At 42.2% G+C, this 17,898-nt stretch overlaps 1 protein-coding gene across 18 annotated transcripts in view; it reads left to right on the top strand.

Moving 5' to 3' along the window:
• The window catches only part of RHOBTB1 (Rho related BTB domain containing 1), a 116,678-nt gene that overhangs the window by 64,811 nt on the left and 33,969 nt on the right, over nt 1-17,898 (top strand). For 14 of the 18 annotated variants that reach the window (XM_045783414.2, XM_045783421.2, XM_087863088.1 and 11 more), the window contains 2 exons: nt 14,488-14,689; nt 15,049-15,152. In XM_045783414.2, coding sequence (XP_045639370.1) covers nt 14,498-14,689; nt 15,049-15,152 — 296 coding nt within the window. In that variant the 5' untranslated portion in view covers nt 14,488-14,497. The other 4 variants (XM_087863087.1, XM_045783423.2, XM_045783424.2 and 1 more) reach the window with 4 other exon arrangements.

The following is a 17,898-nucleotide window of genomic DNA, read 5'->3' on the forward strand; positions in this document are numbered from 1 at the left end:
TGGAATCTATGCATTGATGTCAGCCCAAAACGTCTAATAAAATACGAGATTTTAAAGAGTCTGGTTTTTGTCCAGCAACACTTTGGTGTTTATGATCTAATTTTACTAAGAAATCCTGGGGGTGGGGGGAGAGACAGTTTTCTTCATTTGTCTGAAACAGAGCATAACCTAATCCTAACTGGCATATTATAGTCCCCTAAATGATTAAATGCAATTGCTTCATTGTCATCATATGTGAAAGCTTCACAGCAAGTGGTCTCTCTGGTGTTCCAGAAGCTGACCCAGTGACATCTTCAGAGAATGCTTTCAATGAACAAGTTACTATGGAGCACTACAGAGACTTTTCTTCATTAGGATGGATTTTTAAGCATATCTAGTCTACAGACTTGATATTAGCTTTCTCAAATGAGCGCTTAGAACTTTGACATCTCTCTGAAGACTTAACCAGTATTCTAATTATTAATTCTTGACAAAGCTTCCTGACCCAGCCCTTAGCTGAGGTTCACACACAGTCCCTCCAAAATCAATGCATGGTGTCTTCTGTTGTTTCAATTTTTTTTAACTTTAAAAATACATATTTAAGTATAACGTACATAGAGAAATGTATACAGCTCACAAGTATACAGTTTGAAGAATTTGTGAAAACTGAACATACCTATGTAACCAGCACCTAGATCAAGAAATTGGTATCACCAGCACCCCCCTTCTGGTCACCACCCCACTGCACCCTCTGTGTGTTTGAAATGCTCCAAATTTTATGTCCTGGGTAAGTCATTCATTTACAGAATTTGATTTTTCACTGAATCCTTAACTTTAGAAGAGCTAGCTGCAGTGAGTTTTGATCACGCTATCTCCCTTGTAACTAAAAATATGTAGAATCTGCCTTTCCAAGTAAAGATTGTAACACTCAATTCGTGCACTGAATATGCATCAATATTTATATGTTTGTGATTTGCAGGTACACAAATACATGCACCGCATTCATACAAGCAAATTGGGAACTTCTTTCTTCTTTTAATGAATGTAAAGCTGAATTATACTATATTGATCCAAGCTTAAAATATCTTAACTACAATTGATTGTCACAGAATGTTTCATACGATATGCTTCCAATTTCTTAAAATTGCTCATTACAGTTACTGTAAGTATTCCCTCTGAACACTCAAAATTTAAAAGCCAAGAATTTTTCATCTGTTTGAAATATGTATGTGTCCCGGGTATCCACAGCTGTCTCTCTATAGGGTTCCATTTCTTTGTCTGATATTCACCTCGATTATCATTTAGACTCCTGTGGGGTTTTCTTCAGTTGAGAGCCTGGGTCAGACAAAAACAAGTTTAGCAGCCTCACAAAGTTTTATAAATATACGATTCTGAAGCACAATTTATACATCATCAAAAATCACTTATTAGTATTGGCTTGTATCTGTACTCTTAGTAGAATTAACAATCAAGGGTTATACTTCTGTACTCATTAGTTTTTTAAAAACCCAAAATATCTCTCCCATTATAGAATACACTTAAGAGGATATTACTCATCCATAAAAAGTAATGAAGCACGAAGACATGCTGCAACACGGATGAACTTGAAAGCATTGTGCTCAATAGAAGAAAGTAGACACGAAAAGCTGCATATTGTACGATTTCATTTACAAAAAATGTCCGGAAGAGGCAAATTCATAGAGACGGGAAGCGAATTAATGGTTCCAGAGGGGGAGAGGAGAACAGAATGGCTGCTGATGGGCCCAATGTTTCTTTCTGGGATGATGAGAATGTTCTAGGATTAGATAGTGGACATGGTTGTATAGCTTTGTGAGCATAACAAAAGCCCTGGAATTGTATATTTTAAAAGGGTGAATTTTATGACAGGTGACTTTTATCTCCATTTTTTAAAAGAAGATAATATATTTTCATCATAGAAAATTTGGAAACTAAAGGAAAGTAGAAAATGACAAGTTATAGCCCCATTACCCAACAACTGTCACTGTTATCTGTTGAGTGTACTTCCTTCCAGTTTCTCTTCCATATGTTGCTGTTGCTGGAAGAGCAGCTTCCCTTTCCATGATGAAGACACAATTATTAAATGTTAAGTATTCACATTATTAATACCCACCCATTCCGCCCCTCCCCCTGAAAAGAAAAAAGGGTGGGTACAAGGAAGATCCATTTTGACGGTGGAGGGGAATAATGATGGAGATGCACATGAGAGAAACAGAGAGCAGGGGCCAGCCGAGGCAGAAAGACAGACCTGACCAGTTGCCAGGAGAGGTGGGACTCCTCAGGGACACATCCCAAAGAAACTTAACTAGGTGTTTTGCTGAAAGATGCTTGATAGCTCGTGTTAACCACACCCCTCTATTCTTAAATACCCATGTTGTTTCCCGGCTTCCTAAAAGTCACATTTGTGTTTCTTTTAGCTGTGTCACTGTGCTAAGGTGATACCTAGAGTGAGAGAGCGAGGAGGCCAAATTCTGCTTTGAGTTACACATATTTGCTTATTTTATCTAGTTTTCGTTGACTGATTTTTTTAGATTGCTGTCCTGCACTTGCCCCCTGATGGTGTAACATCAGCAGTTCTCCATATGATTGCAAACTCAACGTAAACATGATTTTAAATAATGACAGTCTTAATAGATAAGACTTGTTGGGTGTTCTCTTGATGGCAGGCATAGTGATTAAAATATTTTACAAGCATTATCTAATTTAATCTTTACAACAACCCATCCAGGGAGGCAGTTATCCCCAGTTTACAGATAAGGAAATAGAAGTTTAGAGAGATTAAGTAATTGGCCCAAGATCAGATAACAAGACCTTAATTATTTCCTCACTTGTCATAGATTTGGGTGGTTTCATTTTTTTCTTGTTCGTAATGAAGATGTGATAAATATATTTGCTTTTTTTTTTTAAAGATTTTATTTATCAGAGAGAGAGAAAAAAAAAATGAGCTGGGGGGGCAGAGGGAGGAGCAGACACCTCCCTGAGCAGGTGGAACTCTGGATCATGACCTGAGCCGAAGCCAGACACTTAACCGACTGAGCCACCCAGGTGCCCCTAATATATTTGCTTTTAAAAGACATTTTCTGTTTATGAAGTCATTTCTTTAGATGGCTATATCAGGAAGTATTTTTTAAATTGCTAGTGGTTCGGGGCTTTTTTGTTGTTGCTGTCAATAAAACCTTTCCTTTTAACTTTTTCATTTATTTTTTGTTGTTAGGGAGTTTGGTTGATACAACCTATGCTTTGGGGCATTTTTGTCCTTATGGTGGGTTAGTCAACTTTTGTAAATGTGCCAAGAACATTTAATAAGAAAGTACACTCTCTTATCATAGTTTTCTTTTTAATGTGGGATATCTGTTCATTTATCGCTACTTTTTATGCTGTTCAAGCCCTCCATGTGTTGTTTTTCATTTTTGCTTTCTTAATCTGATGTTAATTCTGATTCTTTATCTCACACATGTCAGTTATTTTCATCAATTTCTCCTTCTAGAGTTTTTCTTTATTTTTTATTGTATGCCTTTTGGTTTGTGAAGGTTCATTATTACTATTATGCTTTCACTATGAATTGCCCTTTTTTTTTACTGTCTAAATTATCTTTTACAGATAATTTTTCTTTACCGCTTTGAAACCAAAATCAAAATAACAATGAAGCCTAGTTTTATATTTTCAGTTGGCTTTGGTTTCCATAGTCCTTTTAAATTGGAATGCCCTCTTTTTTTTTTTTTTTTTTTAGTCTTTAATTTTGAATTATCTCTGGGTGTTTTGTCAGGTATCTTTGAGCTTTTTAATTCCTTAAAGAAATCTGAGTTTTTGCTCCTTGAGTCTTTGACATCTAAAAATAGCTTTATGTTCCCTTTACATAAATAACAATTTGACCAGATTCAGAAACTTGTGATTATGTCCTTTTTCTGTGAAGGCACTCTTTGTGTTTTTCTATTTCCTTAAAATAGTGTATTGGTGAAGTGTGTGACCATCCAAATTATTGTTTCTTTATAGAAAGAAATGTCTTTGGCCATTAGTTTTAGAAGCTGTTTTGCTAAGGTATTTGTAGGATTATTATACAATTTTCCTGGCATCGATATTTAAATGTTTTACTGAAAAATGTATAGCTATAGAGCCTTCTTTTCTTTTTCTCCTTCTGCTCCCCGCCCTATCCTCCTTTTTGTATGGGGAAAATTTTGTTCTTATTAAATCACACTTTACTCCTTGAGTTCCTCCAGAAGCCACATGGTATCCAGGGGATTGCTTATCAACTGTCAACCTCTTTGTCGTCTTCCGTAACATCGTTTTCAGATGGCCTTCCTCCTGTACGTACAGCTTCTCGTGTTTTGCCTGTCATTCACTAAATCCATTCTGTGGCATCTTCAAGGCTATTTACTGTGGCCAGGACGGTTTTTAAGTTGGCTGTCTTGTATGTCATTTATCCATGGCCTTTACGTGTCTTCTCGCCTCCATATGGCCTCCTGTGCTGTTAGTTTACACACTTGCATGATCTCCTTTTACATGATCAACTACATGGTTCAGATATGTTTCAAAAACTTTTTTCTTCTGCTGTTCCTTATAGCACGTCTACTTCAGTAGAAGACCTTTCCTTTATGTCTTTAGCTAACTTTTTGCTTGTCCTTTTCTGCATGTCAGGGTCTTTAATAGACCATATGTTGAATGGTCTCTATTCACTTCATCCATATAGAAAAAGATTCCCAGTGGCCAAGGATTGAAGTATATTCAGTGCTTGGATAACCAGGGCTCTGTTGGAGACCAAGGTAGGGCTCTGTGGTGAACCCACCCAGTTCCAGAGTGGACAGGCCAAGCGATTCAGTATTGTACAGGTTGAGGGAACTGTGGAGGGTGACATAAGAAGAGTAGTGAGGGATGTCATCGCTGAAGATAGACCCGTGGTCAGTCTTAGAGGTGGTACCCCTGCCCCCATCCCTCCCCCCTTAACAAGATCCATCACTTCTGCTGCGAGGTCGAAATTGAAACCTGTCTGGGTAAGCAGGCTGGGGAAAGAAAAACAAAATAAAATGAGTCTTTTCCATGCTCAGTGCTGTCTACCTGGCTCGTCCTCAGCAAGGGGCAATCGCTGGGACTGCTCCTTTCCCAGGACAGCGTGCAGGGTTCCTCGTGGCTTTCCAGTGGCCCCACAACCTGCTCTTCCACCTCGGTCCCGAGTCAAGCCAGCTGTCATTACTCCAGACCATGGGCATCTGTGGCGAAGAGCGTCCTGCTTACCGCCCAGCCCAGTTCTTTTCCCTGTGGAACTGGGCAGTGCACTCGTCTGCTGTGACGTGGCTCCATGACAGTGACTGTGACAGAAATCCTTCCAATTTCTGGTATATGGTTACTCCTTATCCTTAGTCTGGTACTGTCGTGGAGTCCGCTATCTGTGGAGAATAAGGTTAATTTCAGTGAGACCATGTAACGGGGGGTCCAAGGCATGTATTCTTCCAAAGCTGTCTTGCCTTCAAGTCCAGCTAATTGCTTCTTGTGACGTCTTTTAGCAGAGATTGAATTTCCTCATTCAAGATTCACTTTCATGTCAATGATACATCCTTCTCCAGAGGGAGTGGGTACATGTGCCTCCATTCTCCCCTTCTTTCCCAGCCAATTACTGACCTCACCCAGAGAGTTAGAAATCCCTTGAATGAGGATGTGAAAGTCCAAAAGTTGTTAGGGATTTAACGAAACCCTTACATGTAAATAGTATTAAGATCCATAAATTGGCTCTAGGCACTAGAACGCAATAAATGATCACTTTTTTTTTTTCCTAAACCAATTTCAGCCCTACGCTCCTGCCTGCCTCTGTTGGGGCTCCCTTCTGCCCCCTGCCTTATCATTTGGTGGAGGGCCTTGGTCCTTGGTCCCTGGTGTTCCCATGGTTACTGATGCTCTTCCTGATAGGGAGCCACGGCTGGTGTGATGCCATCTGTCAAATACCGCTCTCATGATGGGCCACACAGATGTCCCTCAAGGTGTTCCTCCCGCTGACTGTGGGCTTAGCCACATGCTGCTGCTCTCGAGGCCATAGGCTTGGTGATCAGTCACCAGAGATAGCCGAGTGCAAGTTCCTGCCAGATCCAGGTGGAAGGTGTCCTGAGGAAGGTGGAATGGCTGTACTTTTATATCCTATTGAACAAATAGTAATTGAAAGCCATGTATGGCCAAGGTATTGAAAAGTCTTGAGGATTTAAAGAAGAATAACAGTCTCTATTGTCAAAAATGTACAATCTTAGTGAAGTGGCAGCAAGTACATGCATGTCAGCGTAATTGTCAATATTACAAATCAAAATTGGGTAAGTCCCTAGGAGATAGTATAAAGGAAGAATGTTTTAAGTGCATCTTCCAGAACGTAACTCGTGTCTGTCTACTTTGCTTCTTCTCTGCGGATTCCTGGTGCAAACGTTCTTCCCGGAGGACCAGGGAACATCCTGACTGGTCCTTCTGCCGCCGTACCCCACAGTCTGCTCCCCACACAGCGGTCTCGGTGGTATTAGTGATACTCCTCAAATGCAAATCAGAAACCGTGGCTCCTCGGCCTGCAGCGTTCCAGTGGCTTCTCATTGCCTTTAGAATAAAACCCAAGTTCCCTACTGTGGCCCCTGCCTCCTTTCCAGCCTTCCCCCTCCAGTTCCCCTGGCCCCAGCTCTTGCAGGCCTGCTTCTTTGCCATCTCGTGACTGGGCCTTGCTCATTCTTCAGGTAGCAAGAAGGTGGGGCCTCCTCAAAGAGGCCTCCCTTGTCTTTCCTGCAGGCCTCCCACCCATTATTTTCCCTCATAACACCCTTTCATTTTTCTTCAGGGAACTTAAATCAAGTTTATGATTACATCTACCTGTCTCCCACACCCCCCACCTTACTTCGAGGTCCATGAGAGCAAGAACCACACCCAGCTTGCTTACCACTGTATACCTGTGCTATAGGCCTGGCACTCACTAAGTGCTCGGCCTATACTTTCTTGAACTAATTAATTAAGACTGAGTCCTAAAGGTGCAGAACAATTTCAGTGGTGGATCCAGGGGCATGAGAAAGGACATCTAAGCAGAATGGCAAGAGCAGAGTCACGGAAGGAGAGGTTACCTGGCATATTTGTAAACAAAAGTCAACCAGGATATCTAGAACATAGCACACAGTTTACTAATGGTGGTTTTGAAACCTCTCCTGAATTTTTTATGCATCTTTTAAACTGAGTTTTTTATCTGTTCTTTATTTTTTGACTGGGACAGCATTTATTGAGGGCAGTGGATAGATAGCAAGTTTATTTCTAATCCTGGCTCACCTCCCCCACTGACACTGAGTTTTAAAAAAAAAAAAAAAAAATGGAGAGTGTGATCTTGTGTAGGTCTCCATTATCACAGGGCTCTGGTGAGGATAACGAGTGGATGTTTAAAAAAGTACCTCTGTATTATCTGTAATCCTGGACTTATATGCACTGTTCTTTCTGTTACTTAAATTCTTTTTTTTTTTTCCGTTTTAATCAAAACTTTCAGTTGAAAAAAAATATTGTTGATTTGAATGATGAAAGGCAATTTTATCCCGGAGATATATTTCTGTAAACTTTTGATTTAGGGAAGCACAGCCCAACCCTGACTGTCTCTTTCCCAGATCTGGACCCACTCTCCATTCCAGCTGAGATGTTTATATTATGCACAGAGCAGCTCCCGCCTGCCTAGGACTGGTGATTAAGAGCTCAGGATAATGAAATCTGCACAGTCGAAACTTGGCTGTTGGCTATGGTTATTATGCAACTCTTAACATTTCTCTTTTGTTTCTGTCGATAATATAAAATTCCCAGTTTTTCTTTCTGAGCTCACTCTTCAAATACACTAAAATGTGTTCCACCAGTATTTTTTAATGACCAAGTTAAATTATTTCTTAAAGTTCAGATTACATGCTTTTCTGAAGGACAAGGAAATTTAGTGGCTGTGTGACACATAGTTCAAACCATCTATGAGCAACTGAATGAACTGAAACTACAGAGGCCCCTGTATGGGCTTTAGAGTTTTGTCTTTAAGCGGACTGCTCACCATGCTTTGATTCAAATAGCAAACGTTAACAAGAAACACAACACAAGGGATGGTAAGAGATGGGGTATTCCATTGGTGGGGAGATCTGGAGCAATTAAAAGATGCCTAGGAAGATGTCTTAGACGAATGATAAGCCTTCCCTGCCCACCCTCCCTAATATCTGAACTTCTCATAGTAGGAGAGACTCACACACTGAGCTAGACTCAAAGAGTGGCTCTGTACTAAAGTGCACCGATCCAGGGGAAACAAGAGTATCTTGCACTTCGTCAGCCACAGTGCCTTGGAATTACTGAATTATGGAGAAGTGACTGTGATGGTCATCTAGCCATAGTGTGATTGAGCCATAGTGAATGTGCCTGACACTTCCTAAGAACCTGCGTCTTCAAAGAGGAACAGGACATCAGAAAGACCATCATCTCAAGCCTCAAGGTGGGAACAGAGTACTACCCTGGGAAGAGAAATGATTTGAAAAGGAGACCAGGGCAGCTAAGCTCACATTTGGCTATGTCACTCTGGCTTATGGTTGTCCATAGAAGAGAGTTACAAATAAATTGGGGGACCAGTGGACCCGAATGAGTAGTAAAAGAAAGCGTTACAGAAGCAGGTTATAGTATACACTTATGTCCTGAGCACTTTGGCACATGGTAGTACCCCAGAAACATGTGATGGTTCATTAAGGGCATGAGATGGGCACTTTGAAGGTGTAGCCACAGGAAAAGTACAAAGTTCACAAACAACCGTTCTATGGTTTGCTAATACAGGAAAAACTGCGTGTGTATGTGTATTTATGATTGATTCTTCTAGAACCATTTATGATACAAAAGAGGAAGCAAATCAGTCTGTGTGGAGACAGGGCAATTAGGAAAACTTTTTAGAGGAGGTCATATTTGAATAAGGTTTTAAGGAATGAACAGAATTTGCCAGGCAGACGTGCAATGGTAGAGGGTTGGCTGGGAAATAGTATGTGTAAAGGCATTGAGGTAGCAAACATTTAGAATTTAGGAGGCCATTTTGTGTGGCAGAAGCATGCTGTCACTTTCTTAAAAAATTACTGAAAATTTGGGGCACCTGGGAGGCTCCGTCTCTTGGTTTTGGCTCAGGTCATGATCTCAGGGTCATGAGATGGAGCCCCACACTCAGCATGGAGTCTGCTTGGGATTCTTCCCCTCTTCCTCTCCCTCCCCCTCTGCTGCACGCCCATGCTCTCTCTGTTTAAATAAATAAATAAATAAATAAATAAATAAATAAATAAATAAATAAATATCTTTTTTAAAAATTACCAAAAACTTAGTGGCTTAAAACAAAACAAACTGATTATCTTATAGTTCTGGAGGTTAAACGCCTGAAATGGGTTTCATTGGGCTAAAATTAAGATGTTGGTAGGCTGTGTTCCTTCTGGAAGCTCTAGGAGAAAATATGTCTCCTTTCCTTTTCCAGCTTCTAGAGGCTACTTGCATTCCTTGGTTTACGGCCCTTGCCTCCATCTTCAAAGCCAGCAGTATAGCATCTTCATCTTTCTCTCTCACTCTGATCTTCCACCTCCTTCTTCCACATGAAGGAACCTGAGGGATTGCTCTGGACCTACCCAGACAATCCAGAATGACCTCCTTATGCTAAAGTCAGCTGAGTGGTAACTTAATTCCATCTGCTACCCTAACTGCCATGTAACAGAACACATTCACAGATCCCAGAGATTGGACAGCAACATCTTTGACGGACATTATTCTGCCTACTGCACATGCAATAAAGATGTGGAGGGTGATGGTGAAGAGAAAGTTGGCCTGATGCATCAGCCCTAGGTAGGAAAGATCATCCACCCAAAAGGGACCTATAATCTGATATTTTTTTTAACAAATAGGAGACGGCGTCAAGGTCCTGGTGATTTTCCTAAGGTATAATGGGTGTGTTTCAGTTAATTACTGATACATAACAAATCACCCCAACACTTGGTGGTTTAAAACAATAATTCGTACTTTCTCATGAATCTGTAGGTTGGCTAGATGATTCCTTAGCGGGGCTCGCTCATAAAGCTTCCTTCAGCTGGGGAGTTGGCCAGGGGGGAGGATGCAAGTAGCACACTCTGTGGCATGTGGTGAAGCCATAGGCAGGGCGACCTCGTTCTCCTCGCTGTGAATTCCATTCCTCTGCGAGGCCTGGCCGGCTTCCTGACATGACAGCCTCAGGACAGCATTCCAGCAGCGAGAGAGGGTGGAGCCGCCGGGCTTCTGAAGGTGCTGACTCTGGAACCCACACGGCATCACCACCACATTCTTTTGGATTGGGCCACACGGTCACAAGGCTAGCTCGAATTGAAGACGGAGGGAGAAGGATTCCATCTCCTGAGGAGAGCTGCTGTCGTGACCACATTTCCCGTAGCCCAGGCTGTCAAGGGAGGAGTTTTTACTTTAAGAGTAGGATTTTGAAACTCGAGATTTCAGGGGCAAAATGTTTCTGGCTGACAGTATCCAGCACATGACCAAAAGCGTGAAGGGCTCAACTAGAGTGTGGGGAAGGGCACTGGTGGCGAAGAGGTGGAGGGACTCTGGTGCTAAAGTGTGGGATGCATCACCCTGTGAACACAGCGAGAAGGCTGAGTTGGTGGTGAACGTGGAGAAGGGACGTGACGTGCACAAGATGACAGTAATCATGGCGTGGGCACCTGGGGCGACTGACAGCCAGGAGGCCATGACCACAGTCTCTAAGCAGCCTGAGATGGTGGGCACCAGCAGCCGGGGGGCAGCCACCCTACGCCCCCTCACCAAGGCCTCACTCCCCAGCCCCCACACCGTCTTGTTCACTTGCCAGTCTTAAATAAACGTCCCGCTCTGACGTCCAGAATGTGCAGATACATTCTTCAGCACTTCATGGTCAGCGTCCACATCCTGAGGATTCAGTGAAAGTATGAACGAAGTTCAAGTCAGTTTTGAGTAAGATTACAAAGCTGCCATAGTAACAAGCTATCAGTGTTGGTCCTTCCCAGCTTTTCTTTTTCTTTTATTATACTTTCTTTGTCTCCTCAGATATGGATGTAAAGGCAAAAGGGTGTCTGCACTGATCAGCAGGATTCATGGTGGTGAAATTTATTAACAGTGTTAAATGAATAATATTTATTGCTCTCATTCTAGGTAAATAAAAATCAGAAACCAGATAGTCATTAACCAGATGGTCCTAAGAGCTCATTCAACCATAAGAGTGCTAGATAGGAATAAATTAGAGCCCATAACAAGTAAAGAAGGATAAAATTGCTTATTTTTATAATTATCGTAATTTCATGTTTGTTTATGTGTAACAGATAAACAATCGGTTTACAATACACGTGTAGATGTATTTTCAGATTACCACAAAATAAAATTTCTACCCGAAAGAAAAGATTTTCAGCATTTGGAAATCCAGAAAACCCTTCCTGGAAATTCCATGTCTCAATTGAGTGATCTGGGCTGTGAGTGTTGAATTCTGCTCTGCCTTTTATTTCCCTTACTTGTCCCCTTTGTACGAGGCCCAGCACCTTTGGCAGTCACTTCGGTTTTGAGCAGATTGCCAGAGATTAGAGGACCCACGGATGTTATTCTCACCTTTGACACAGAAATTCTTTTTTAGAACTGTGCATGAGATGTGTCTATAAATAAGTAATGATATTTTTGTAATCATAGCCTTAATATAAAACCAGGAGAGCTTTCATCCCGTTCAAAGTAGTCTTCTGTGAAAGCTACACGGCCATTCCACCAACGCTGTCATGATTCAGATTATTTGGGGGATTTCTTTTTGGGGTCTGCTCTCAAAGCTGGTTTGCAAGCCAACAAGAAAACCAACCATGTAATCTTTGTGTCTATTTCAGTTTTCGCTAAATCCAAACATACCCCCAAATTTTAAGGATTGGCTCTCTATGACTTTTATCTACCTTAAAAAAAAATCGCTTTCAATAGAGAAAGGTCTTCCACCACTTAGGACAATCAAAATACTATACCTCAGGTTCCAGTTGTGGGGCTCTAAACGGATCCTGTTTTTCTGACACAGGGCGCCCCTTCGTAGTAGCACCAGAAACATACCAAGTTTTGTATCAGTAATAACTGTTATCATGTTTATTCTAGAATTGAGAAATACCCCAGTGTGTAGCTAATTATGTCCAACTCCCACCCGGCACTTTTTCTGCCTTCTTTGTAGAACATCAGATGTGCCCCATCTTGTACTTATGGTCTTTGTTTCTCAATGAATTACTCCCTAATTACTCTACTAAAATGTATCCTTTTTATAGATCTTTGTGGTTATTAGGTTTCTGATTTTGCGTCTAATTCCGGTCTTCCACCTGACTCAATTCAAGGTGTTCATCCTCATCATCATGATTATGATCTTTGGGGGCGTCAGTGTGTCAGCTCCATCTATTCACCTAACCCTCGCTCCCTGAGGAGACTAGTACTAGAATTCCCATTTAACAGATGAGAAAGCTGAGGCTAAAAGCACAAATATCTTGCCCAGTGGCGAATGGCTGGAAAATGGGGAGACTAGGATTGAAATTCACATCCCCTCAAAGGCAGGGATTTCTCAACTTCAGCACTCTGACATTTGGGGCCAGATTATTCTTTGTCATGGAGGCTGTCCTCTTGTATTGTTGTGTGCTTCAAAGAATCTCTGGCCTCTACCCACTAGAAGCAAGTAGCACTCCCCCCTGCACTGTGACAACCAAAAATATCTCCAGACTTTGTTGAATGCTCTCCAGCAGATATTTAAGGACCGCTGGTCTAATCCCAACATCAGGCTTGTGCCACGTTATACTGTGCAATCGGGAACTAATAAAACCATAGGCTAGATTTTGAAGAGATCAATTTAAGGAGTCCCCCCACGTGGATGATCCATCTGAATTGAATTGGAGTTTTCCTTAAGCCTCTTTCTCCACCCAAGACCTTCAGAATCTGCATTTGCATGTGGGGAGCAGGTATCTGTCTATATTAAGCCTCTCTGTGGCGTTTGAACCACAGACCAGATCCTAACCTCACCACACATCTGTGAATCACTCCACTCAGTTCTCGCCAAATAGTCTCTAGCCTCAGGTTTAACACGTCCTGTGATGGTGTTACAGGAGACAGTCTCGTGTTCAGATGGTCCTAACTGGAAAAAGTATTCATTCTATTTAATAACCTTCTTTCTGCCTCTCCCTCTATACTTGTAATCTCATATTATCCAGATTATCCGTTTTCTCAAATCAGGTGATTTAAATACTTATGGAGGCCCAGGTATGTATTAAGCCCTCCTCTGAACAGTTTCTTGTCCATTATGACCATTAAAACCACTATCTATCACCTTGTTGAAAAGTGACCATCTAGGGGCACCTGGGCGGCTCAGTCAGTCAAGCATCCGACTCTTGCTTTCATCTCAGGTCATGATCTCAGGGTCCTGGATCGAGCCCCACATCAGGTTCCACCCTCGGCAGGAAGCCTGTTTCTGTCTCTCTCCCCCTGCCCCTCTCCTGCTTGCATGCACTGTCTCTCTCACTCTAAAATAATAAATCTTTTTTTTTAAAGTAACCATCTAACCAATTTTCTTCATTTAACAATAGACTTCCTCGAAAGGGCGATTTTCATTCATTAAAATCTTAAAATCTTGCATGGTTGGTCACCCGCTCAGCTGCCCAGGAAGCAGCCTGCTCTATATTTTATGGAGGTTCCTGCCCCCGGGTGGGGGGGGGACCTGGCAGCAGCTTTCTCTCTTCCTTTTGACCCCTCACTCAGCAACCCTCTTAAACCCTTTTGATGGTTTCAGGAAGATTCCAAAGTAGCTCCTCATCCTGGTAAAAGCATTGTTTACCATAGGCTCCAGATTTCTTGATGAAAACAAAGAGAAAGAATTTAAAAATATATTGCTTTATGGTGCCCCTCTTGAGAATACATTTTTATGAATTTGATTAATAAAAATAGATGAATAAATATAAATTAATTTTATGGATGTATCAAAATTCAGTTTTACAGTTCACCCTTCTTTAAAGCTGAGGAATCCTTTCTGCTCGCACTTTGGATCCCCCTCTAAGTCACCATGATAGAGTAGAACCGACAGTAAACTGCCTGTCAATGGGAGACTTGGGGCTGGTGGAAGCTTGTGACGGTGTGGAAGCTAATAGGCCGAGGCAGCTCACGCCCCGATGTCTAAGGTTAAACCTGCAGGTGACTGGTCTCTTTCGTGGGTCCACATGAGTAGCCAGTGAGCTATAAATGTGTGCCAGCAGTCTGGGTGGATTTTCAGTAGGCAGGTTGTGTTTAGAGAAAACCAAGGAGAAAATAACATGTTAACGGGAATAAACCGTTTGGGGTCAAAATAACAATCCGGTGATGTTTTTGTACTCGTGTGAGACATAAATAGAAGACTTGAGTGTGAGTTAGGCTTCGTATGAACTTCCAAACTTCTTGCTTATGCTTGGGGACCTCCGGAGAAGTGCCTGGACCCTTCTCGTCTTTCATTGCTCCGTCACTGTCTTCTTACAGAGTTTTATAAATGGACACTGACATGGACTACGAAAGACCCAACGTTGAAACCATCAAGTGTGTGGTCGTGGGAGACAACGCCGTGGGGAAGACGCGCTTGATCTGTGCCAGAGCGTGTAACACGACGCTAACACAGTATCAGCTGCTGGCCACCCATGTGCCTACCGTGTGGGCGATTGACCAGTACCGCGTGTGCCAGGAGGTAAGGTGTCTGGAGTTTCGGTCGACTCCTCAGGGCACAGCCTAGCTATTGCCAGTCTGATTTTAAAAGGGGCATAGGGGTCATTTGTGCATGCAAAAATCAAGCTAATGTTCTTAGTGCCACAAGAGAAAACAAAAGCAAGATCCGCCCTTGGGAGTATGGCTTCCGTATCCTGAATGAGGAGGGTTGAGTCACGTGATTCCAGGAAGGGAATTAGGACTTAGCTCAAGTCCTGTTAGATGCAACGAGAAAACTAAACGCAGGTGGGACAAGGGGGCCTTGAGGGTGCTGACCTGGGCATCCTTCTCCTGAGGAGCCTTGGAATGACACTGAGAGGGAATGCGCTCTCTCTCCTGCAGGTCCTGGAGCGTTCCCGGGATGTTGTGGATGAAGTGAGCGTTTCTCTCAGGCTTTGGGATACTTTTGGCGATCATCACAAAGACAGGCGTTTTGCGTATGGCAGGTAAACCAAGACCAGGGCCGTGTGGTTGAGCTTGCCTACAATTTCCTTTCCAAAACCTGCAGCTGCTTTATAAATCAACAAAAGCCACAACATATGGCCTTGAAATGTGTTGGGTTCTGCACTGTTTAAGAAAAAAGAAAAAAAAATGGTGTTGTTTTCTGATGTCAAGAAAAGTAGTCTGCCTTGACACTAGGTCCCTCCCAGGAAGTCCCTCGTCTAAAACAACCAGTGCTCCTTAAACTGGGACGATTGCTAGAGGATTCTGGTGTGCTCTGGCCCTGGGCAGCTTTGATTGCCGTTTTCCTGAATGGTACTTTATTTACCTTTTGCCAGAATGTTTTAAGTTATTTTAGCACTTGGCCACCCCACTTCAGAAGTTCTCTTTGGTCTTTTCATGACCATATTAGCAGAGTCTGATGTTATTTGCTTCGGGCTTTGTTATCTGAAAAGTCTATTGTTTTTATTTGAAGGTCGTTTTTAAAAAGAAAGAAAAATACCTCTGAAATCCTTCACAAGGCATATTTCCAAAATGAACTGAAGCACTAATGTCTATTTTACATTAAAAATCAAGGAAAAATCCAGTGCAATCCCTATCGTAAGTCTAGGAGACGGATATGATAACATGGTCCAAGTGCCTGGAAGTATTTAGCAACTTCTTGTCACCATAACTTAAGGTGTCTCAGTGAATGTGTTATAAGCTATCAAAATCCAGATAAGGAGGAGATTTTCTTACCCCTTAATTGTAAATTAACACTTTTGATCTTAAGGTTAGAATTTAGGTGTCATGGATCCGTTGTCCTTTGTGGACATCAAATGTCATGTGACCTCTCAGGATTGGATTAGATACTCCAAGGCCATGAGTTCCTCCTGAGTAATGAGCTAGGCATTTCTAAAAGTACCTCTCTTCCTTCAAGCCAGCAGCTCTCTGAAGGCTCGAACAGACTTTTACTGGCATTTATCCACATGGTCTGAAATACTGAATAAAGCTGCTGAAAGGGTTTGTCCCATTCCTGAGAAGTTGTTCACACACTGAAAGAATCTGCCATTTAGACCAGTTTGTTCGTGGGGACTCAAGAGAGAGGCATATGGGAAATAAAACATGGATTTTACTGTCCCCTAGGTAATGAGGACTTTTGAGGTTAGTATCCAGTGTTGTAGATACTTTTCTTTTCCTTGAATTTCCTGTTTCATAATTTATTTTCTTTCCGTGGGTTTTTGATTCTTATATTCGTTGCCATTTGGGTTTTTTTTTTTTTCTTTTATCCAATTTTTCCACACATATGAAAAGTGACGATAAAGTACCACGTAAGTACTAGGCGGTCGATTTGTAATCTCTATGGCTGTAAGCCCGCATGATCAAACTATGACTTTTAAGCAAAGTATGGATGCGATAGATTTCTGTGGACATTTTGTACCTTCGCTTCTAAAAAGCTGTCTGAAAGTGATGGCCCTCGAGCGGAGCTTACTAAGGTGTTTGGGTTTAACTGTCTCACTAGCTTGGGGGCTTGTTGCCACTTGAATTCTATGCGGTTGAAAAACCAGTTTTAACTTGGCCCCGCAGGGTAACTCTTATCTTTTAGTAATAGAAGGGCTGCTCCTCTGTTGTGCGATTCCTGCTTAGGACTGACTTAATGGTACCCCCACGGGGTCTTGTCCAGCCCCCTGATGTATCTGGAGTCATCTGACAATGGGTCACGCCTCTGTTTGTTCCCTCCCAACAAAAACAAGCTGCTCTTTCCTGTGACTCCCATCAGTTCCAACTGCATTGTTCTGCTTCCTTGTCTGTAGCGTTTGGTTCTTTCTGCTCTAACCTGCTCCCCCTTTGATGGAAACAGGATGTGTTCTTCAAGCCAAGTTTGATTCTCCGAGCAATACAGAGGGGCTTCAGGAAACACTCCCACGTTTCTGGCCCAGGTCTCCGTGGGCCTCAGTTTATGTGCTTGTTTGTACCTCTGTCTTCTCCGATTCTCCGCAGCCTGCAGGCGTCCTGCCACAGACCCCACCACGGGGAAAGAACAAAACCCAGAGCTGTTCTGTCTCAGCCTCCCGCATCTTTCTGTAACACTAAATATGTGATCCCACATTGATGTGGCACCGAAAGATTACATTTTGTGGAAGAGTCTGGTAGCAATTGGAGTTCCTTTTACTTGGTATAGGGTTTCGGCCACTGTATTTCATTGCTTGGCAAGAGCTGGTTAATTTCTTTGTGACTTCCATTTTTAGCTTTGGATCATTTGAGAAGGGGAAAAAAAATCCTAATTATAATTTTTGACAATCAGTTTGGTTTGCACACCTGCTCTTTGATGGATGTTTTTCACTGCACTTCGTGTGAATGACAAATCAGTGGGATGTGATATATTCCTAATACCTGGACATGTATTTGGAACCTCTTTAAAATCCCTCATTTGATTCTTGCGGTTACAGTGAGCAAAATCAGAGTCCTAGGAAAGTGACTTAGACCTTGTCTTCAGCGTCCTCTGCTTCCTCGCACCAGGGTAGCTGATAAGGTGTCCCCTCAAACATTCTCTGGCACGGGATGGCCTCTACTTACTGCGTGGACCCTGTGGGCCAGGGTGCTGTCGGTCTGCATACTTGAATTTATAATTTTCCTAGCATGATAGAACTATAAGCAGAAGGGCATTAAATTTTCAACCCATTTTTTAACCAACCAGAATAATAGCTCCAATTTATCAAAGGCTTACATGTGCCAGTCAAGATATTAGGTGCTTTGCCAACATTATTTCAG

The sequence above is a fragment of the Ursus americanus genome, chromosome 6 (genome assembly GCF_024610735.1).
Source record: "Ursus americanus isolate L20-20 chromosome 6, mUrsAme1.1.p, whole genome shotgun sequence".
In the NCBI taxonomy this organism is placed as follows: Eukaryota; Metazoa; Chordata; class Mammalia; order Carnivora; family Ursidae; genus Ursus; species Ursus americanus.